Source organism: Trachymyrmex septentrionalis, unplaced genomic scaffold, assembly GCF_001594115.1.
Source record: "Trachymyrmex septentrionalis isolate Tsep2-gDNA-1 unplaced genomic scaffold, Tsep1.0 scaffold20, whole genome shotgun sequence".
In the NCBI taxonomy this organism is placed as follows: Eukaryota; Metazoa; Arthropoda; class Insecta; order Hymenoptera; family Formicidae; genus Trachymyrmex; species Trachymyrmex septentrionalis.
The window spans coordinates 5,147,713-5,172,113 of NW_017305180.1; the positions used below are offsets into that span (position 1 = coordinate 5,147,713).

The 24,401-nt window shown below is 32.6% G+C and overlaps 1 protein-coding gene across 12 annotated transcripts in view; it reads right to left on the reverse strand.

Annotated features, from left to right (window-relative positions):
- Positions 1-519: 519 nt before the first annotated feature.
- The window catches only part of LOC108747674 (AMP deaminase 2), a 42,079-nt gene continuing 18,197 nt past the window's right edge, over positions 520-24,401 (reverse strand). For 4 of the 12 annotated variants that reach the window (XM_018485309.1, XM_018485305.1, XM_018485304.1 and 1 more), the window contains 12 exons: positions 13,321-13,498; positions 4,814-4,967; positions 3,855-4,041; positions 3,344-3,442; positions 2,812-3,161; positions 2,369-2,566; positions 1,992-2,287; positions 1,793-1,919; positions 1,537-1,700; positions 1,153-1,447; positions 894-1,004; positions 520-708 (listed from right to left, as the gene is read on the reverse strand). In XM_018485309.1, coding sequence (XP_018340811.1) covers positions 538-708; positions 894-1,004; positions 1,153-1,447; positions 1,537-1,700; positions 1,793-1,919; positions 1,992-2,287; positions 2,369-2,566; positions 2,812-3,161; positions 3,344-3,442; positions 3,855-4,041; positions 4,814-4,967; positions 13,321-13,498 — 2,330 coding nt within the window. In that variant the 3' untranslated portion in view covers positions 520-537. Of the gene's footprint in view, positions 709-893; positions 1,005-1,152; positions 1,448-1,536; positions 1,701-1,792; positions 1,920-1,991; positions 2,288-2,368; positions 2,567-2,811; positions 3,162-3,343; positions 3,443-3,854; positions 4,042-4,813; positions 4,968-13,320; positions 13,499-14,086; positions 14,275-18,529; positions 18,741-24,401 lie in introns of those variants that run through there. The other 8 variants (XM_018485299.1, XM_018485298.1, XM_018485301.1 and 5 more) reach the window with 7 other exon arrangements.

Consider the following 24,401-nt stretch of genomic DNA (forward strand, 5'->3'; position numbering starts at 1 on the left):
AGATGAACGATACATATGTAAAGTTCATAATTTGTTTAAGCGTTAACAAATACGGATACAATTATGGAATCAATTTAGAAATTGATTCCATAATTTAATATAGAAATGTAATGGCCTCATGAAATCGCATTTGGCCCTTCACCTATCTATAGTTAAGATAGAATTGCATACTTTTGTCACGCGATACCGATCTTAAGCACATTCTTATGTTGAAAAGTCTGTGATACAAGATATACATATTTTAGATAATTTGGTATTGTACTTCATCTAACATATATTGTAATTTGATCGATGTTCGAAGTTTCAGCCTCGATTTATATTCTTAATGTGTAAAGAGAAAAAGATCAGTAATTATATAAGAAAAGAAAATAATTCCTTATGAATTCTCGTAATGTTTCAAAACATATTTTGTAGTTAGCATAAAAGAACCGAAATCACAAGAATAAATCATATGAATAATCATAATTCGTCAATCTTTGAATATCATTTCACCTCAATCGATCTCCATCGGTTTGATAAAATCCAAATAATCGATTATTAAAATGGAAGTGACTCGGGTTTCTCCACGACCTTGAAGATATTGGACAGTTCGTCAACTAAGGTTTCATATCGATAGGCCACTCGTATGTCTGGTACGTTGGTTCGAGTAATATCATTACCAGCGACTCCCTCTTTTGTATAGTTAGGTCCCAACCAGTACTGCTTACTCTGCAAAATAAAACAATTAAATCGCATGAAATTTCATCACGTCTATGCATTAAGCAAGTGTATAAAATCGAGAAATATATCATCATTGTAATAAGGCAGATAAGAGAGTTTAAAGAAGCATTAGTACGATTTCTTAGTTGCTCTTTATATACACGAAAGATTGGAGAGCAGATATAATTACTCACCTTATGTGGAAAGCCACTCATAAGAACGGAATTGCGTGCTAACTCGCACATGTCACACGAACTGAGTTTCCACACTTGCGCAGCAATACTATATTCTTCCATCAGGGGTTCCTATAATGAATACATCATGCATTGACTACGAGATATATTAAATAAACAGTAATATAATTATTTACATATGTAACGAATTTTATAAATTACAAAAAAAAAATACTCTATACATTATTAAATTGTCTACAATACATAATTTCTCCTTCACCTTAGTAAAGTGAAACTGGAGAGGATCATCTGTAGACAAGCTTATACATAGTCCTCTAGCAAGGTATTCTGGAAGTGGATTACGATGATAATTAAGAAAAAGCGAATTGTTACTGAGCGGCGACATCGCGATGCCGATTTGCGCTAGGTAATATAAGTATTGAAGCACAGGAACTTTTCTGAGCAGTAAACCATGCGAAATGTTCTCCGCCATCATATAGCCACAAACGAGATGTTGAACGGGTCCTGCTTCACCGCAATGAGGTCTCAAAACAAATGTATTAAAGCCTTGTTCTCTATAAAAAATTCAGAATTATATTCATCCAAAATGTGTAAATAGAGAATTACTCGAAATAGAACAAAAAAAATTTTATAATCAACATACGCTCTAAAGTGATTAAGAACCGTCATATTCGCGTAAGTGTAGTATTGGTAATATCCGTATGGCGGGTTCTCTACATCGTCCCATTCTCCAGGCGGAGAAACATCCTTATCGAAGAGAGGATTTTCTGGCTTACTTTCATCATCCACGGAATCGAAGCCTATTACCTATAATGATAACAAAACAAGTGTAAAAATTTAGAAAAGTATAACAATAACAAAAGCGGATTAGAAAAATAACATGAAACATGAAAACATACATATTGGAGAAATTTATGCAGCTCCGGATGAGAATTGGGATCGTTGGTCACTTCAAAAAGTGGCAGGAAGATATTGTTGATAATCTCTTGGAAGTTCGTCATAAGTTTGTTCAGCTTGAAAATATCACTATAACATAAAATGCGAACAGTGAGAAATCCATCAAGTCTAAGTGCCGCGCGTATTGTATGATAGACTTACTATAATCTAGGAATCTGTATAAGCCAGCGCACATTATCTGAATAGACGTCGCCCTGAATTGCCCATTTAGCTAGTTTATCCCATTCTTCTGGACTCTTGCCATAAATCGAAAGACGCAGTTCTGCATTCTGATACTTGGACTCCTCAAGGTCGCTTGCGACCTCCTTGATTATCCGTGCAAAATATGTACCGTTCAAATAATTGTCGGTTTTGAGGAAAACCTCACGCAAGCGGCTCTCGCCGATAGGATTGTACTTCGCGTTGAACTTGTCAAATCTGTGAAACGTGTTTCTATCCTGCGAAGAAAAAAGAATAAAATGCAATACTTTTTAGAAACTTCCTCGATGTCTCTTGTAAATCTTCGGGAAAATACTTACTGCATGCACGTCCAACATGTCGACGCTTAGATCGTAGGTAGTCAAATTCATGGATTGAAAGACTTCGCGGAGTGTCATAGTTTCGTCGGTTTTGGAACAAGTAACCACTTCATCAGCGTGATTCTTCAACGTTTTTTTAATAAATCTAAGCAGGTGCTTTTGATTCATACATGAAGCCGCGTGTATGTGAGTATCGACCTAAAAAATATAAATCATATAATAGCGCAACTTAATCATATGCATTTCTAAGATATAAGTAAAAAAAACTCAACTTGAAATAACTTGATATAACAAAAATATAAAGTCTTCTTTAATTTCCTTTAAATTGCCTTTAAATTACTTTTAAATTGCATTATCCTGTTTCTAACTTTACAATAAATATTGATCTTACAAATCACAATCTTGGTACACTTTATATGAATTCGAATTGTTTATGTACAAACTTTTCTAATATTGTAGAAGTCTCTATGCGGCACGGCCTTTTGACTCGCCAGTTCCCTAAGCTCGTTTAGTAGCACATGTAGCTGATACTTAGAGGAGAGGTAACTCAGTCTTCGATAACAGAAGGATTTCAAGGGTCCGTCGGCGATCATGGCGCAGAAGAGGTTCATGTCCTGGACGAAGGCCGCCAGGTCTGGATACGAATAAGGGAGTGGTTTGCCATTGGCCAGGTCTTCATCATTGGCGAACAGGTTGAACACGCCATTGACTGGTACGATCTTGTAATTCTTCGTCGGTGGAAATTCACATTCCCAAGGATCGCCACGAGAAGCAGGCGCATGTACCGGGTGATCTGTTAGTAATTAATCGTACGTATTAGAGAAGTATCATCAACTGTTTGTTGCCGCAGCGCTGTTTGATTTATTCCGAGATAAAACTACCTCGCGCATGGTAAAGAGATTCTTAAGAAATAACAAGTACATCATCATTAAAAACAGCGTGCAACAGGAAATTCAAGGTAAGGATATTAATAGGTAGGAAGACCTGTCCAAGAGATGTCTTTGATCAGCGCGTCGATGTCCGCGTCGGATTCACTGCCCCCGATTTCTTTCGCAATATCCAGCAGCTCTTTCCCTTAAGAAATATGTAATAAAACTGACATCGTATATTCTTTATTAACACATATTAAAAATGTGTAGTGCTTGGCACACTAAATTAAAGCTGTGCTTTGTATGAAGCTCCGCACGAGGAGCCGCGTGATTAAATACACATCGCTGCGTTTGACGAAAAAGAAAAGAAAAAAAATTTACACAATACATGTACGGTAGTTTGACGCCGTTATTGCCATCGGCGCTTGAAGCGTTAAACGTTAATGTTAATTGCACTGAAATATTTTGTGAGATTACAATCACGTTTCTTTAGTAGACAACAGCACGATCAGGAAAGGACGTCCAATGGGAATATGACTAAGATAGATATGGAACGTCAAATTGGATTTTCATTATGACTTTGGTATTGGAGCCACTTCTCAATTAACGATAGATACCTTTGATGGCCTTGCGATCGTCGTGATGTACTTCATCGTCCGTAGTGAGTGGTCTTTTATCGATACTACGCAAGAATCTAGAAGTAATAGTGGGGAAGCTCTGCTTGGAGTTGTTCATGTATTTTTCGCGTATCGCCAATGCCTGCACCAGCATCTTGGAGGCCCTTTGAAGATCTTCCAGAGGTACCTACATATAAGTTTTATAGATAATAAACTTGGATAAGAAACGAACTAATGAAATAATTTTTTGAATTGACAATATTTTAATAATTTTCCTGATTAAAAAATATTCATTAATCATTACGACACATAAAAATCTCTATTATATAATAAAATAATATAAAAAAAATATATATATATAATTTAACTTAAAATTTAATAAAATATTTTAGATAAAAGATTCTAATATATTTCATGTCATCGAGATTAAAAACATTCCTTATAGATTAATGTATATATGGGATGAAGGAAGAAGGGGCATAGATGACCAAGGGTTTCACACGCAAATCCGCACTCCCAAGGTTTCCATTTCACACAAAATCTCTAAGGATACTTATTACATTGTGCATAACACCGGCGAAACCATAAAGTTACATCTCCACTAGGTCATTACATTTCTATTTTATCAATTATTTGATAATAATACTTTACAATTATTTCTGAGAAAATATTTTATAAAGATAAATTTTTTCTGTATTTTTATCATTTGTAAATTTAATTACATAATTTTTATTTAATTATTGTACATTTGGCAAATTAATATAATTATGATAAGGATGATAAAAATACGTTAAGTAATGTTAAATGCTAGTTAAATAATTTTTGAATTATCTCCTCACACACACACACACAAAATGATAATAAATACGATTTTCGTTCAAAAAAAGTTATGAAAATTATAAAATATTTATTTAAAAAACCAAATATAAGTCAGCTCAAATCAACAGTCTGAAACTCACTCCGGAAGTGTCCTCGCCGGATATGGAGACTCGTTGAAAATGAGGCACGAAATCATTTTCTTCGATCTTGAAACTATGATCGATGTCATCAGGAACTCCTGGATGAAGTGACGGTTCATAATGACTGCGACGTTCCTCAAGATCTTTTGCAGCTCTGTTAAACAAGAAAAGAAACCTGAGAAATTGATTCTTCGAGAAAATTCATTTCATGTTTCATAAAATAAAATTTCGCAATGTATCTGGTACATATTTTCATACAAAATAATTCGTAATTATTCTGCAAAATATCGCATATTAAAAATATCTCTGACAATATTAAAATTGTTTGCGAAAGCAAATGTTTTATTTAAATGTATGATGAAGATTTTTATTAAAATAATTTGTTACAAATTTTTTTAATGCACAATATTAAATGACTCGGTAATTAAAACTGACAATCAATTTTATTAGTATTAAAAAAATTAAACGAGTAATAAAATACAATATCTATTTATAATTCAAAAGTTCAATATTCTACCTCATTCTCGTTTCACTTTAGATTGAGGCAAAGAATTTTTTTCATACCATTATACATATATTAACTGCTGCTCTGTGCAGAACAATATTTAAAATTATCTTTCGACAATGCCGATATATCGAGGAAAATTCATAATGGAGTTAATCTACGGTTGCAATAAAGATAAATTAAATACTTTCGTGGTCGAGTTTCCAATCACAAAAGAAGATGGTTGAATTCAAAGTGATAGATACTTTATGGACCTTTGACCTGAGGCTATCAATAAATATCCGGACGATATTCTTTTTTTATACGCATGCATGTGAGCAAATGAAAAACTGTGAGATAACTCTTTAATTATTGCGTCGCGCATGAAATGCCATCCATTAATGCCTGTTTGTATTATATCCCCATTTATTTCTTTAAGTTCATAATTCCATATACTAGCAGGATAAGAGTGTTCCATATTAAAAATAATATCTCTGACACACACAAAAGGAACACTAAAATCGTGTACAAAATAAAATATTATTTCCGAGATAGTTTTAAATATTCTTTAAATCAAACACAAAAATAAAAAAATAATCAAAATTAATATAATAATTACATAAAATATATTAGTTAAATGTTACTAATATTGCAACATTGCTACATTATTAATGAAAATTAATATATTGTACATATACTGATATCGTAGTTAATTATCTAATATCTCTAAACATAATATTATCAAAATGAATAATCCAATTATTATTTATATCTACTCGTATATAATTACTTTAAATTCATCATCATTATATATATATATATATATATTGAAAAGCATGTTTGCTCCCAGATATGATTGTGATATAAACGTATAGTAATAATTTACAACGCACTAAAATAAGAGTGATAGATAAATCGATAATAGATAAATCAATCAAATTGCACATTCGATTTACATTCACGAGAACTAAAAGGATAATTCGCCATTCGGTTCTTTTAATATCAAAGCATAAATTACCTCAGGAGAATCCTGTTATCCCTCGTCCATCGTTTCGACTCGTTCGCGTCAGCGAACATGTTACGCAATCGATACCACTTGCTGGAGATCGACGCGCGGAATAAATCGCGATGCGGAAGCGCGAGTTGAATAACGCGACGCCAATTTGTGCCGCACTTTTCCCCACGCTCATTTGACACTCCTCCGCAAGTTTTCACGGATACGATACATGGGATCCTATCACGGAAGACGGATTTTTGTAGCAGTCCCGAACAGTAATCGACGAATCGCGTTCGTTTTCCTTAATCACAATCGTCGATCAATCGTGTCGCCTGATCTTCGGTGACCCGGCCGGAAATCTTCGCGATCTTTCATGATTAGTCGGGCGGAATACTCGATAAGTTCTCTTTATAGGAGTTGATAGGATACAATAGGAGCCGCGTAGTCCTTTCCCAGTTCCTTTCACAATCTCATGCATATATTTCACCACCCTGCTATGTTCTGTCAAATGAAACGTAATCTTTCCATCGGCTTCATTGTTGAATATTCCATAATCATTTCGCGGAAAATTACGTGCTTTTCGCAAAAAATATTCTGCGTTAAATGAAAATAGAGAGCAAAGAATCTCGAAAAATGTAAAATTAAATTAAATTATAGCGAAAAACGAAAATTAATATAAAATTTTTTTTCAATATGTAAATGAAATTCATTCATGCGGAGAAACAGGATAAAAGGATCTATATATTTCTATAATTTTTCAATCATATTTAACGTTTACAATATTTATGTACATATATTCTTTCTTTTTTCCATTTATATTTTTTTCATCAGTATTTTTCTATTTCATATTTTGTTTAATTTCATTGATAGATAGTTGTGGGATGCGGCGGAAGGTGTAACAAAATTTCGCGATGTAATAGCAGTGTGCTATACGACGCTGCGGTAAACGCAATTTATCACACCTTTGTATCTCCCTCCCCACGCAATAAATTTCACTAAGCGCCATAGTTAAAAAGTTTATAGAAACACTCTAAAAATATCAGTTGATATCCATCGTATTAAATTCACACGCCGTGTAGGCGTGTAGGATTAATATTTAATACCCACACAATGAGAATTACGTATAGACGCACGATATTATATCCACATTGATATTTTTTTTATATTCCGTGTGACAAAAATGCGAAAATGTTATCAATTCATGCACGACACATTCGAATAAATACCTTAAAAGAAATTTATTCGTATTCTCCAAGTATTCTTTAAATTTCCTTTTTCCTGAATCTCTCTTTGAATCTCCTTGATAATCATTCAATGCTTCAGTTCTCTGCGAAATTTAAATCCGTATCGCAACGAATTATAAGCAACATGCAAGTAAGCGGGAATCAGTTGGATTAACAAATCTCACGGATTAAGAAAAGATCATAAATTTGAACCAAATTCTTGGAAGATCCTCGCGTATTGCACGTTTCTGCGTCATCAATGCTGTTGACGCAGCGTTTAAGCGCAAGCAAGAAGCGTCCCTCTCTTCAATTAACTCACTCGCCAGCATCGAACAATCTCGTCCAGTGTCGTTCGCGTAAGGATCAGTGTTGCTACAGTCTGATTGTATCACGTTTTAAACGCGAGACTTCTTAGCTCGCTAGATCTCTCACCAATCTCTATACCAATTACGTGGATCGAACGCGTGTTGGTGCCGTTGCGTTGCAGTACGGACGCTTTCAAGCTCCAGTAATGTAATTACATCGCGCGTCGAGAGGATCGATAAATCAAAATATGTGATTCCCAAATCAAGGTAGAGAGAGAGAGAGAGAGAGAGAGAGAGAGAGAGAAAGATAGCGGTTTAATATAATCTGAACAGAGTCCATTATACTTGTATCAAGCAGATGTTTGTTTTTAATAAATCAACGGAGCGATCAATACAGTTATCGGAAAACATAATTATCGAATTATGAAGGATATCTTCTCTGTATTGTAAAAAAAGAGAATAAAATTAATAATTAGATCATCTTCACGAGTCTTCGCGGGTCACGCTAATTCTCCATGGAGAATCGCGTAGCTACGCTGGAATATTAAACACTGGCACGCCGTGATCGAACTCGATTACAGTTCCATCGGATCCCGGTGATTTGAAATAATCTCTATAATCATAACGACGACGGTTTTAACCGTGAGGTCCATTTCTCGTAGATCTTGCAGATCACCGGTTATCAATACCGGTTTTCGATACGGAGCAGCACGGCGCGCCGCGCACGAGCCTCGTGCGAACGGTACCCGAAACCTCCTCCACGCGCATGTAACTCTTTTGTACCCCGTCCGGCATCAACGACGGTCGCACGAGCACTGAGCGGGTGGCCGTGGAGGGCGGCTGATCGCGGGCAACCCCTTCGACCCACCCCCCCGGCCCTCGGATCGAGCCGCGTCCCACCGCGTTTCACAGCGGTCTCCAATTGCATGTAAAAACGGCCGATACACGGTTTTCGCTTACATGACGTAACTTCTCTACACTGCACATTGTATCCTTTGTGCATGCCCAATGCGGCAATGAATTAAACCGTCGTTAAAATAAACCCTCTTAAAACTTTTAGAGTGAACCGTCACTCTGAAGAGTGAAATTCTCACTCTAAGGCCCCGGTTTCCATATATATGTAAGATTTTAAAAAAACTTTAGTCACTCGGTTCAATTTACCCTTCATCCTTTTCCAATTTTTAAACTGGAAAAACGATGAGGGGTAAGTTGATACCAGATTGAAGTTAACCTTACTCTTCTTATCTTTTTCTAAAATTGGAAAAAGATAAGGAGTAAGTTGAACCGAGATTAAAGTTAATCTTACCATTTGTGAAACTGGGCGTTAAAGAGTAAAAACTGAACCAATCTTTTTCAAGACTGGCCTGATTTTTATTCTCTAGAGTGAGATTCTATTCCAAAGAATTTAAAGAGTACAGCGTGATTTATTATCGTTTATTTAATTACTATTTAGGCCCTCCAGTATTTTATCTGTTGCGTTATTTGTCATCGTTATTTCTCTCTAAAGATCATCAACGACGTCGTAAAATATATATTGCTTTTCGCTTCAATACCGTTGAAATATATCGTGAGTACTTCTAGTTAGGGACAACAGATGGAAATGTGAATGGGACGAAACTATCTTGAATAAGCTTGTTGGCCTTTGTTTCATTACGAAGATCAGTTACAATCGATTTTTGAAGCAGAGATCGTTATACAGGGTTGCAACAAGGTCTGTGTTTGACAATTACAAAAGCGCGTCTCATCTCTCGGTGAGCTACGAGCTTATGTATTAGTTCTTTTCACAGCTCACGAATCAATCTTTTTCGCCAAACCATTTGATTGCCTACTGGGATAGTTTTATTTTTAAATAAGCATTAACGATTATGACATACATTTCGAATTGAACTATCGTGTTACATTAAGCATCTCGAGGCCAAACAACCATACGTCCCGCGTTGAATTATTGATCGCAGCTTTATTGGCTGCAGCAACGAGAATTCTGTTCACGTCGACGACGACGACGATTTTATCGGTGATCAACGGCCGTCTCAAGGTAATCCGCAGTTTTCATGCAATTGGTAAACAAAGATTGCGTAGTCGATCTAAATAACGCACGAATGTGCTCCTCTTTTCCCAAGTACTTACGCAGTAAGTATATAAATGTAAATATATTTTTCTTACACATACACATGTGGCATATTTGTAAATAATGTGTACTCAGTCAAATATGTTTCACTACTCGTCCTTCATATGGCTTTTATTAAACGATTAATATTTTGAAACGATCAGTCGAAAGAGAGAGAACTCACCATTTATTGAGCGCTTTGGAAAAATCCCCTCAAGCACTTTGGCAAAAATAAATACACAGTTAAAATAAAATAAAAAAAAAAGAATAAGGCGCATAAAAGCCAGATTACAAAATGAACCGAAATGTTAAAGCGAAAAAATATATAAATGTAAGATGAAAAAAATTAAGGTTGAAATGAGTAGAGTCGCTCTTGAATACACACAATTGCGAGAAAAACATAATAATAACATGAGATTATCTTAAAAATTGTTGCGCAGCAAGTAGTTGTAAAAATTGACTTTAAATAAAGCAAGTCGAGAGAGAAAGAGATTGATTAAAAATAATATAAATAATATATAAATGTTGCATAGTTCTCTTTTTTATAAATAATTAAATTTTAGTCCATAAATAAACTTTGCCAATAGTGCCGTTTAATTAAATTAAAATTTTATTGTAATACTTAAATATTACTTCAAATTTAATTATACACCCAATCAAACTATCGTACATACGAGTATATTATACCGACAGATACAAAACGTATGAATACTCAATGGATAAGGCATCAGCCAGTGCTCACATATAAATATGCGTCTAAATTTAGAATTCTCTATACCCTTACAGAAATTTAATATTGTAATTTATGGATTAATTATTTTGAGTATAAACAGCACTAATTATTAGTGCTATTTATATTCCTAATAAGTACTTAATCACTATTTTCCAGTATCCAATTTCTGTAAAGAACACTAACAATTCTCAATATATACGTATTTCAACAATATTATAAAATTAGAAATCTAACCAGTGTGATTTAATTCACTACTGCGCCAAAATGATACTAAAATAATATCAACATTTCATTATTATAATTTTCGTAGTAATTTTCAGTAATAAGCGTCTCTAAGGATATAATACAAATCCTATATATATCTATATATAGTATAGGTATAATACAAAACAGTTGGGTGTTATTGTTAAAAATGAAAATTTTCGAAAATATACAAAGCATTTCAAAAGAACGCAGGAGCTCGAAGGAGCGCAGAACTGTCTCACTGAATAGCAATGCGACATTTCTCGCGTAAAATTCGCAAAATGTCTGTCTCGACCGTTCCAGTTAAGACGTGGGCGGCGTGACCTACCAGTCTCTATCTATCCGTTTATATCCTTCGCTCGGATCTACATAATACATCACGGTACCGGTAAAATATCTAACGACGATAATAATTCCGAACTGGTTCGCGCGAACGCAAACCTGGCGAACATTGCCGAGTCGGCAAGTTCCATTAGTACACATAAAACATCGTATATAAAACATTTTCTCATTATTATGCGATGACACAGGAAGTGTAACAGCTATCCCTAAGTGTCGCATCAACGTCCAATTATCGACACTACGACTTAGTCTGTTCTTATTTCAAGACCGTCTTAAGTAACTCCTTAAGATGCTACAATAATTACGGCTCTATGGGCGATATTCATAATCGATTCTTATATTTAAGACTGTCTTAAGTACAGTCTTAAAATGTCATGAACCAATCAGAAATCTGTATCTTGAGACATTATTTAAGACGATCCTAAATATAAGGTTTTAACTATGAATACTGTACTGTAATGATTCATGACATTTAAGGTTTCACTTAAGACGGTCTTAAATATAAGAACCGTCTATAAATACCGGGCTATGACTACAAGTATAGCTGCCCTAATCATATTAACTAATTACAACCATAAAATATTTACGAATATATTATGCAAATGTGATCAAAATATTCCTCGAATTTTTCAGATTTTCTGATCAGAGAATTTAGAAATCATTTTCCTCCTTTATCTTCTAAATAAATGCAAATTCCCGCTTAAAGCTTAGGTAAGAATTAGTAAAGAGCATTTAATATTCCTTCAACAGAGAAGCAAGCTAATTCAGAATATTCTTGGCAGAGATATCCTCACATTTAAAAATTGATCCCGCATCTCACGATTAATACAATGATTCCATAATAGTACTGTGCAAAAAATAAGCGCTCTTCTATACGTTCCTTAATTTTTGTAAAAACTTTCGAACGGATTATGATAATTATCTACCCGATGTGAACTCGTATTAGACATACAGCGTGATTTTGAAAGCAGAACGTTTATATCGTTTAAGATACAAGAAGTACGATATTTTTTAAAACGTCTTATTTTTTGAAAAAAGTAATTTTTCTAAATGTTCCTTAAAATCGCTATTCTACAAATAATTTCAGTTTATATTTCTAAGCAGTGTTCACCAAATTTTAATTTAATATGTCTGAGACTTAAATTTGCGTTGTAGACACCCTGTATAGCGATCTAGCTATGGCACTTGGTTTTACTAGATACTCGATCGCGTACGTATTACCTCGTACATACAGCCAAGTACTTTATACCCTTCGGTATAGCGATAATACTTTAATGCCTTTCGCACAGTCGTAAATATATCGCGATCTCAGTTTTATAGCCGCCTACTTATCGGTATTGTATTCCTTGAAATTATAACTTCTTTCGGCACGAAATAATTATCTAAACTTACTGAGCATTTAATATAAAATTATCTAAACTAATTGAAATCAATCCTTCTATTCGAGATGCAATTTTAATATATGAACTCTACACGTTAGGGGTTGACGTACTAGAGTAATATAAAATATATCTGTCATTTTTTTCGACAAACTTTATATTAAATAAAGTGGGAAGTTTCTTGAAAAAGTCATTGCAAAATTTCCCTCTAAATAAAAAGGAAAATATATTAAAATACTTTTCTTTCCATCAGAGAGAAATTTTTCATCAATGTCTTTTTCAAAAAAACTTCCAACTTTGTTCAATATAAAACTTGTTGAAGAAACAGCTCTCTGGTCTTTAGATTATGATGGCTTCTTGCTTTGATGAGTGACATTTTTTTAATTTTATTCGATAAAAACAACTCTTTCGCGTCAATTTAATAATAATTTTTTTCGATTTGTATTATAATTGATACAACTGGAATCAATTTTTGCGAGGATATATTTCAATAAAAATATATTTAAATCACAGAATTATATTACAAATTAAAATATAAAATTTAAGAAACTAAAATATTTTACATATGTATAAGGTTATAAGTATATAATTATAAATAATTTCGTAAGTATAAGTTTTTACTTGAACCGATTTGAATTATGTAAGTAAACCAAAAAATGCTATAAAAATGCATGCAATCAGAATGAATACTCACTTGACAGTCAATTGTCGTTGGATCAAAAGCTTCTTCTCGATCTGTTCGATCGGGAATTGAGGTACTTCATAGGGAGCCGAAATCTCGTTTGGCAGCTCGTGAGATGCAAGTCTCAAGTTACTGCTGGCGCCTGCAGCGCTATTACCACCCTCGATGCCAAAAACTGGGCTTTCGCTACCTGCATCAGAAATAAAATAATTTTGTTTAAATGAGATCCGCTAATAAAGAAAATGGTCTGCACAGTTCGTTTACCCAGAATAACCTATTACAATATATTGAGAATACCTTCTCTATTATAACACGAAATTCTGAACTAAATCAATAACAAATTTTTATTTTTAGTTAAATATACGAAATTTTATATTATTTTATTTTGATGTTCATTATTACTTCTACATACTTTATTGCTTTTTATCATTTGCTCCTTTTTGTGCAGTTCAAAGTTTTTGCGCATACAAATATAAATGTGCCATGATGTTAATTAAAAAACAATATACGCGGAAAGCGTGTGTTTAGTTCGAAGATTTAAAGCACGTATTATTATAAGTGATATCAAAATGTAATAGAATTTGATGATTTTTCTTAAACATCTCATATACTATACTAATAATTTATACAAACATAAAGATTTACGATACATAAATTACGAAATTTGTACGTATTTTATATTATTTATCTTTAATATCTTTCTCGTTTAAAGATGAATATAAAATAAATTGCGATAAAAAAATTGGAGGGAGATTGAAATTAATAATTATCGATTTACCATTATTTACATAGTCCGTGGCTTGTCCCGTTTTCTGCAACCACTCGGTAACAGAATTATGCTTGTACATGGCAAGAATTTCATTCTCATTTCCCATTTCGAAAATATCAATCGTTTTCATCAATATGAACTGTTAACGTTTCTGCAATCATTTTCCGGTATTTTACAATATATTTGTATTTATATATGATATCGTTATTCTCGAAAAGCTCGAAATGATCGATCGTCTCTGACTCGCCCAAAGATATTAAACATAGATATATAAGAAACTTAAGGTAATTAATGTTTATTAATTAATAATTACATAAGAAACTTAAAATAATTTAATCTAATCCGATAAATAGATTTATAATTGACCGAAAATACACGTTTTCATATTATAATTTAAAAAAATAGCATTACCGAACATCTACAAATATAAAGCAGTGCCTGACCATCAACTAGTTACAAATGCAATTAGTAAGTTACAGTCGTAATTAGGAACTGCATTAGTAAGTTACAGTCGTAATTAGTACACTAAATTTAAATAAAACAAGCAACTAGCGATTGATTTCGAAATACGAACAGTTAATAATTGTTGGTGAAGAATTATACACAATTCATCATTAAATTTTCTCTCAAGTGCCAAAGTACATATCCCAAAAATTTTCTCATACTGAATACGATACCGTTGGCAAAATTTGTGTAGAACGTCGGAATTTTGAATAAATTGGGATGAAATGAACAAAAAAATAGTGTTTTCATCATTTTCAACATTTTTCACGGCAAAACTTATTTCTAAATAATAAAGTCTATATCTAAAAATATAATTCAAAAATTTTCGAGTAAATTTTAGTTCATCATATGATTTATTATCATTAGTTATGAATATTTAAATTATTAATGGCGTTACGTTGAAAAAGTATTATTTAATTGTATATTATTCATAAAAAGTTTTATTTAAAATTATATTAATACAAAAAAGGCATAATATAATATATAGTTTTAAAATTTCAAAAAAAAAAAATCATTTTTTTGCAATGTTTCCGATGATTTTCTCGGCTCCTCTCCCAAGGATATAAAAATTCGTTGGAAAAATTTATGTGTCCGTAAGATCTGTCATATTTGCAGAAAATCATTTTAGTTTTCTTTCTGCAATTTGAAAAAACCAGCTTTTTTAAAACTATAATATAATGGGATCTACGTACACATTTTTTATACCTTTATATTTCTTAAATTAAAAAAATATTTTTGGAATCAAAATTTTGATTAAGTATTTCAGAAATATTTAAAAAGTATGTAACATTCGACATCAATATTTTTGAAAAAGGGAGGTCATGGCCTCCGCCAGTGAATGCTAAATTCTGTCTAACGGTATCGTGTTCAACATAAAAAGATCTTTGGGATGTGACATTTCAGAGAAAAAGGTAATTTTTTTGTCAAACTGTGTCATAAAAATTGCCATAAATAATTTTTTTCAATCAGTTGCATGATTGATGCTGGTTAATTCTAATTGAATATTATTTCGACACTCTTACTCTAGAGAGGGTCACTAGTCTAACAACGACGGCACTTCCGCGAGAGACGTATCATTCTCCCACGATATGATCAATGAATCAATGAGCTCGCCGCGACCCTCGACAAATTTACAAAGAGCCGCGGTGCCGAGTTATTAATAGACTGCGGCGCGGTGCATGACGAGTACTGTTGTTTTCGTTCGTCAAACCAACGATTGTTCTCGTCTTCGACGTCGCTGTATTCGCCGCGAGGACAACTGCGAGCTATAGGTTCTACAAAGGCAGACGAGACAACTGTTACGAAGAATTCATTACAAATGCCACAGACTTTACGATCCACGCATAATAAACACTATTACATCTACGTCAGAGAACGTGAATTAGGGTTGCGTCGAGGATAATTAGATTACGCCTGTACGCGCCTGTTTCTCTGCGTCTAATTTGCATGAAATTGACACGGACGTATTCTTGTAAACTATGTAGGTGGACAACAAGTTAACTATACTTCTTTTTACGTTCCAAATACCAGTGATGTGCTGTTATCCTGTTTTACATCTTTTCTAGCAATTTTCAAATTTATTCTTTCGCAAAGATCGCAAAAATAATTTTGATATTAAAACATTTTGATATTAGTTACACTATTGATTTTAATAGTAATATTATTAGGTTTAACAATAATATTTATACGTTTTATACACAAGAAACTACGGTTATCTATAGTTGAACAATCGTTATTTACGTCTAAAAATCCGTATTCTAAAAAAAGATTTATAATCGTCTCAAAAACAGATTTACAAGATAAAATAACAGATACAAACATTCCAATGTAAATCAATAGAAAACTGTCGGCAGCAAAAATTCGCGGCATAATGTCAACAAGCCTTTCGTCCGAACATCAACGATGACGGAGATGAAAACGTTGGCTTACACACACTATAAATAGTTGACCCAAAGAAATATTCTCAGATCGCTTTTCCGCAAGGTCGGTACTTAGAAACCACCGTTTTTCGATCATCGTTTTCAACGTGGTGATTCACGCGCGTAACAAGTCCGCTTGCCTAGGTATAAGATACGATTTCACGAAGAACCGAAATTATCGCGTGGCGCAGAATCCCTTTGATAAACTTACAATTTGTTCTTGGATATATAAACCGCCATATGGATTTATTTTCATATCTCGGATTTTTTCACGTATCGTCTGCATGCAGAATTTCATTTAAACCGTATGCACGAGATAAACGCATTGCCGCATTTGCTAATTAAGAAAACGTTATTCCCAGATCATTTCCGTAGAGAAAAATATATATTTTAATTTATCAACGAATCTAGATCGAAAAAACAATTTACGTTTTCGGTCAAGTATATTCCAGGAACACTGCGATTCGAGTGGTTCGACTATTTTTAGAGTAAAATAAATATAAAGGCTGGCACTTCAATTCACAGTTATTAAATTTGTCTCAATATCTATATAAAAAAAAAAAAAGAATGTCATGACCACCTGTGTAAGTGATTTGAGTGACTTATAAAACAAAAATAAATGTCATGTAGAATTATATTTGAATTCGCCAGATATCGCGTCGTCGACTTATCTGTGACTTTAAATAACCGCAGATGCTAGTATATATCCGAGTGTTCGAGAATAATATAAGAATTATCCGATACATATCGACAGTATTAATGTCTATAAATATCTCTGTAATTCTTTTATACTCTATTCGCTTTGCGTTATCAAAGTCGATACTCGCGGTATTGAAGCTCCGAGAAAAAAACGATATTCAAATTAAATCTCGCACGGGATGTCATAAGCTTGTTGCTCGTCTCAGAGCGAGCAAGTCAAGTGTATCTACGCTGCTTATTTACAGCCGTATTGATAATAAGAATATCGTTCTGACGCAAATGATAATTAGTTGGACCAGTGATACATCTTATCAACGCAGAAAAAGCGAAGGGCCGCGTATTTATTATCGCGTAAATAAACGTTCTTGTTGCAATGTGAGATGTTTACTTGGCGAGTGACTTTCGTGAGCGATCGACACATTTGAGGAGCGTGTTGCATCGACATCGATTAATGCTAACTCTGGTCAACTGGGTCTTCTTGCTCTGTGATACGAGCTACTATGTTAATAAAATACAAATATTGCATTATTTCTTATAGCTATAATTCTTTTTTTCCCAGAATTGTCGAAAGAGACCATCGATCGTGCCACATTTTAAAATCTCTAAATAAATTAAAATTCTAGAAGAAAGATTTATTTATATAGATTGTGCAGTAAATGATTTCTCATGTTTTTTTAGGACTCTATTTGAAAATAGTTTCGAGTAATTTCATTCTCTAATTGGTCCTCTCTTTTACATCAGTTTGTATAGTTGGCGTTCGAGCAGTAAAGATATTTCGCTTGATATATAATATTTTATTTTATTTTTATCAAAAATCAAATTATTTTTATCGAAATAATATGGAGTGACAAACATTTACTAAACGTTAGTACATATTTCTTTGAATAGTACTAAGCTAAACAAACATTTATTCACAATAAATAAATATTTACTCAATAAAATGTAGTTAAATTAATAATTTTGTATCAAATAAATATACGTTTATATTTAGTAAATATTTACGTAGAACTATATTCACACAAATATTTGTTAAAATTTAGTACAGTTTTTTCAGTGTAGTAAACGATAAAAAATTCGAACATTCCCTTACTATCGTAACATTTCTAACTTGCTATTACTAAAGATTAGGCAAGATCACTTAAGATTATTCAAGAAGCAAAGAATGTTTCAAACATTCCGAATTCCAATGTCGACTACAATAATAAATATGCACTCTCAAAAGTGTAACAATTTGTTTTAACTGCAAGCCCCAGATTGTAATGCCAAGAATCAGACAAATCGCACGATCGATGCAACGCAAATTTAACATTTCTCTGAATAACACACAAACTTGTGAGATCCCCGTTGGTTACGCGATTTGTACGATGTCCGTTTTATCTATCACCGAGAAGTTTATAACAACTTCGCTCCACAGGAAAACGGAGCGCAACGCGAGATGCGAGTTCGCTCTCGAGAGCTCTTACTCTCTCCCTTGAAAGAGAGAGAAACTTTATTGCGTGTGTTTAGTCGACGGCGCGTCGGAGGGCACTGACCATATCGACTGGTCTGCGAGTGTCGAATGCACTGACTATCCCAGGGTGAGAAGAGAGGGAGGGAATAGTTGATGGTAGTATCTTGGCGGCGGAACCGCATCGCGGAATCCGCGTGTGTACGCTGCTTCGTAAGCTCGCGCCACGCGCGATGCACGAATTAGTTCATTATGAAGGCTATAATTATTTAATGAGACCATGTACTCGTGTATAAATACAGAACAATGTAAAGCATAATAAATAACAATAAATAAAGGGCAAAATAAGAATCAAACACATTTTATAAATTGTCACACAATTAAAAAGAATATAAATTACAAATAAAGAAAAGTAAAATTGAAAAAATATAATAAAAAAACTCAGTTTAAATTCAAATTACAAGTTTCGGCTACCGGACTGACCTGACTTTAAGTAATATGAATACATAGCAAATAAGAAATGGAAGTCGGTCAAGCAGGATCTTTAGTACTGAAATTCGGTGTAAATTTATATAGATACCCAATATAAAGTTTGAATCCTATTACAACCTATGGTAGTGTTAATACAAAAAAACAATTGGACATAGAATCGAAGCATAAAAAAACATTTCTGACATTAAAGATATAATAGAAAAATCTATTTTGCGACTAATTATTATAAACGAATTATTCAATATTGACTCATATTGATTATAAAAGAAAACTGATTGCTCTAATCGATTCAATATGAAAAATAACAGAAAAAACAAATAACTATTGGCAAAAAATGTGATTAATATTATAAATTATTTAAAATAATTTAAAGCGAAAAAACAATTGCAAAAAGTTGTAGTGTTTTTTTTGTCATTTTTTTCGTAAAATTGATTGGCGTAATCAGTTTCTCTCTATAGTCAATACTTAATAATTCGTTTATACAATTAATTAAAAAATATAACGTTGTAATGTTCTTTTTATGTTAAAGATGTCTCTTTATCTATTTCTGTCTATGTTGCTTTTTTGCTTTTACTGCTAAGAAAAATAATTACTCAGTTTACTTTTTCATTTCAGTTATTTTTAACAAAGAATTTACCTGATACTCTTAAAATATACTTTATTACAAATTCAAGAAAATGTCACTCAAAACAAAAGTTTATTTTTCTTTGAAGGATATCTTTATGTCAGAAATGGTTTGCTTATCTTATTTTCGAAGTTGTTTTTTTTGCTTCTACTGCTAAGAAATTAGTGATTACTCAGTTTACTTTTTTCTTTTAAGTAATGGTTATTTTTAGATAAAGAATTTTCTTGGTAATAATCTTAAAATACAGTTATCATAAATTTTAGAGAAAAACTGATTATTATATATTCAAAACAAGAATTTATTTTCCTTTGAAGAATATTATAAAATTTTATCAAAGAAGCGATTTTACAGTAAGTAAATCAAATTTGTTTTAATTTAATAGTTTTGATTACAATATTATAAACTTACTAGAGGATTCAGAATATATTTTAAATAAATTCATTGCTCATGATTTTATGAATTTGCGGATGTCTGAATTTTTGAAATATTTGAAAAAGGTAAGTAATATATTTAAAGCCCCCCAGTTTTGAAAGTCACATCATCACATAACATCACATATATAGTTTCACATAAACATATATAAAAGAAACATATAACGTGCACTTGATATCCGAGATAGTATTGTGTTTCTTGATACAGTACGTACGTATATTTTTCCATATGCACATTTTAACAGATCAAAGAAAATATAGCACTCGGACAAGACTCGAGAGATATAAATCCGTTAGAATTTATGTATCAATGGAAAATCTTTTTGAGGAACATTTTGGATGATACTTAAGGTTTTAAAATGTTTGAAATTAAAACTAATAAAATCTAAGGCAATTTGATTAAAATTATAGGCACGTAACGACGTAAGGCTATAAAACTCGGCGAGATTTGTGGAACTAGATTCATGCCGCTTGCCCATATTATCAATGTATTAATACCCGACTTATTCATGACTTGCACACGCGCGTAGATACCAGAGAAACTTGGCACAAACACCTCGCAACGCACAGCGAGTGAAACGTGTGTTAAGTACGCACGTTGGTATTTTCAATAATAATACATTCGCGGATACTACACTCTCAGGATGTGTACATATGCTCATTCTTGTAGTGACCCACATCTCATGGTGCGACACACGCGATCATTATGAATTATACATGCGTATCTGCGTGGGTGTCCCGAAGCACAGATTACACACGAGCAATAAAACGGCTCAAGGGACGTATGTTTGAAAGGCCATCTATTGTTGACAATTGTACAGCATAAATAATGCGTGACCGTTCAAAAAAACATCACCTTTGTAACTCTAGGAGAGCTTTAATAAATATAAGGTATATGTTTTCCATCTCGCCAACGCCTCGAATGTTGCGTATTTATCTCTTCCCCTTGTCTTATATTCGATACTCACTCAAGGCATAAATCTAACACTGTTATAAGGCGGTGTTATAGGCAATTTAACATTTTAATTTATGCCTCGTAAAAAAAAAGGAATTAATCAATAACAAGAATAAATCTTAGATATTTTTTTAAAATCTTACAAAAATATAATCAATGTTAACTCTCCATTAGAGATTTCTTAATATAAATAAATATGTATAAATTTCAAAAAGCAGATATTGAATTATTGCACAAGTTATTGCACAAGAAACTAGAAATTTTTGAAAATGAGAAACACTTGAAAATAAAAGAATCAGAGAGACTGCGATTATTTTCTGAGATTCATCACCGTGAATAAACGACAAAGTGGCAATATTTATTAATAGTACAATCAATATTTATGTCAATTTATATTACATGAAGTGGTTGCATCAACGACAGTAAATCTTCGTACTGTCCAAATAAAATTTGACATGTAGATATTTTAAAATGTATAAAATAAATTATTAATTGTTAAATTAATTATTAAATGTGAAAGTTATGGACACGATGAAAAGTGAGCACAATTTTTTTCTCGACAAATAAATATTAATTATTTTTCACCGTAGTACATATCATCACCGTAGTACATTCATCGTAATGCATATTATTTCTTTTTTTTACAACTGACTCATGAATTATTTTAGCGTGTGATGCACTCTTACTAATTTAATTACGGCGCCATTCGTGTCGTGCCGAACGGTTTTCGCGTGCACCGAACGCGGCAGCTGAACTAATTAGTGTTTACTGTCGCGATCCGCGCAAGGAATTTCCTCCAATCGGTGTCATCGGCATCATGCAATCCGCATATCACGAATCATGAAAACGTTACATTCCTGGAATTAAATATCCTTACGCAAATGTATTTGAACCTCTGCTTAAAAAATTGATTCAACTTTAATTGATAAATTAAAGTAGAACAAATTAATGAAAGACATGATCATATTACAGACTGATCATATTACAAATTAATTTGGCGTTAAAATGAAGAAATTGATAAAAAATGGAATTAATCAATTTAATTTCAGAGAGGCTAATCAGTTTAACTTCATTTATTAAACACATCTATTCGAAAGTTTAATTAAAAAAAAAACGTGTCACCTAATTTACCCGACGATCGCGTGCATTAAACAAGATTGATTGCACTTAATATTCACGTTCATTTATATTTATGTACAATACTAACTCGTATTTATGCTTATTTTCATTTATATTTGTTTTTGTAGTGCTTCTTTCGGTAATCATTTTCAAACATTAAAATCTCTTTGCTGAGGTCTTTTAACCTTGGCATTTACTGTTCAGAATGAAGTCTTGAGTCAGCTGTACATTTTGAATGAAATAAGAGTCGCTTTTGACGCAGAAGCGACCTTCAAAATGCAGGTAATTTAAAACCGTATTCTCTATGCAAATTAAAATCAAGACAAACTGCACAAATTTTTAATTATTCGCTATCTTATATCAGATAAACTATCTTATATCAGATAAATAATCAATGTCAGTAATCGTATCAACTGTTATATTTACTTATGTTTATATTAACTTATGTTTATATCGAATGTGCCCGCCGTTTTATCTCCAGGAAGATTAGCTATATAAATAAATAAGTTCAGAATTAAACAGCTTGCGATCAAATTAAGAAAAAATATTTTTTGGATTATTTTAAACCTACTTTGTAAATCTCATAAAACAAATAGTAACTTAAAACATTTTTTAAATATACATATAAATAAATATATATATATATGTACCATAGCTACCATAGATATATGTTAATCTATTATGCTATCTCGTAGTTACCCAAACAGAACAACAAGTTATTATAATATCAAAATGATCATAAAAAGTCATTTTTCAATAATTTCCGATTTATTTTAATGTTATTTTGACGTTATCATGACTTGTTCTGTTTGAGTATCTCTTGTCATAAATATCCATAGATATATATGACGAGATAATATAATAAATTATATAAAATAAATAAAGTGAACTCACAACGTTAAAAGCGAACTAAGTAAATAGTAGAATTTATTATTCCATTAAAACAGATTTGCTATCGCATGATAATGTTTATCACGGCAATCTCATCACGAATTGTGTTAAGTCGATTCTATAATAAATATCTGCGTTACATATGATGAACTATTTATAGATCAGCTTCATTGAAAGACTCATCGCGATTCACGAATGATTCCGCGACATCAAAATTGAAAGTAACGTCATCGTGTTAAATGAATCATAAATTTAGTGTTTATGCGCATATAACCAGAATAAAGAAAATTTAATACACAGTAATAACGATTTTTATAAAAAAATATCTTTGAATACGTACGTTTCTTTACATCTATGAATGTTTCAATTAACGGAATCGATTTTTCTTTATAAAAAAATTTCTACTTTTTGTATCCATTTTAAAAAATTTAAATATACTTATAATTTTAAATATTTCTGCAATTAATTTTTCTCTAATTTCAATTCTTAAGTCAAAATTCCATTAAAATAAAGTTCTCTGGTAATACTTGTAAACTTTCTGCGACACAAAACATAATATTGCAAAAAAAAAAAACAATGTGTTTAATGCCAAATTACCAAAGATAATTTTGATACGTAAGAACAAAAATTTAATTATATCTCAACAGAAGCGAATCTCTTTCTCTCGTTTTCCAATGACTGTAGCTTTCATGAATATTCAACATGTTAGCTGTTATCGGCGATAATGGTGTAACCGGCTCTAAGCTGCGGAAATTTCCTTGAAGCATCGGAAGAACAAGATCGAACGCCACAGTTATGTCTATTTACAGCAATCGCGTGAATTTGCGTGATTCAATTTCTGGCGGCCGCGGCAGTGCGACTAGCACGCGCCAAGACGAGTGGCATAGCGTAGACGTAGCCGCGGAAGAGATCAATACTGCACCTCCTTGGCACGGTTACCGTGGATCTCCGCATAGCAAGTCCCAATCTTTTCTCAATCGAGAACATCGACACCTTTCCGTTCTCGTCTGGCATGTAGGACCTGGTCCCTCGTGACAAAAATACCGCGTTGTGAGACGAAAATAAATCGGCGTCAATATTATCGATACTCATGTAAACACTTAGGTCGCAAAAGATGCAGAATATACTGTGTTAGTGATTTTAGAATAAATGAATTTGAACCGAGATTTAGATAAGTTTATATATAATTTATTATGTACGGCTTTACTAATATCGTATCTTCGATCATTCTCGATTGTATTT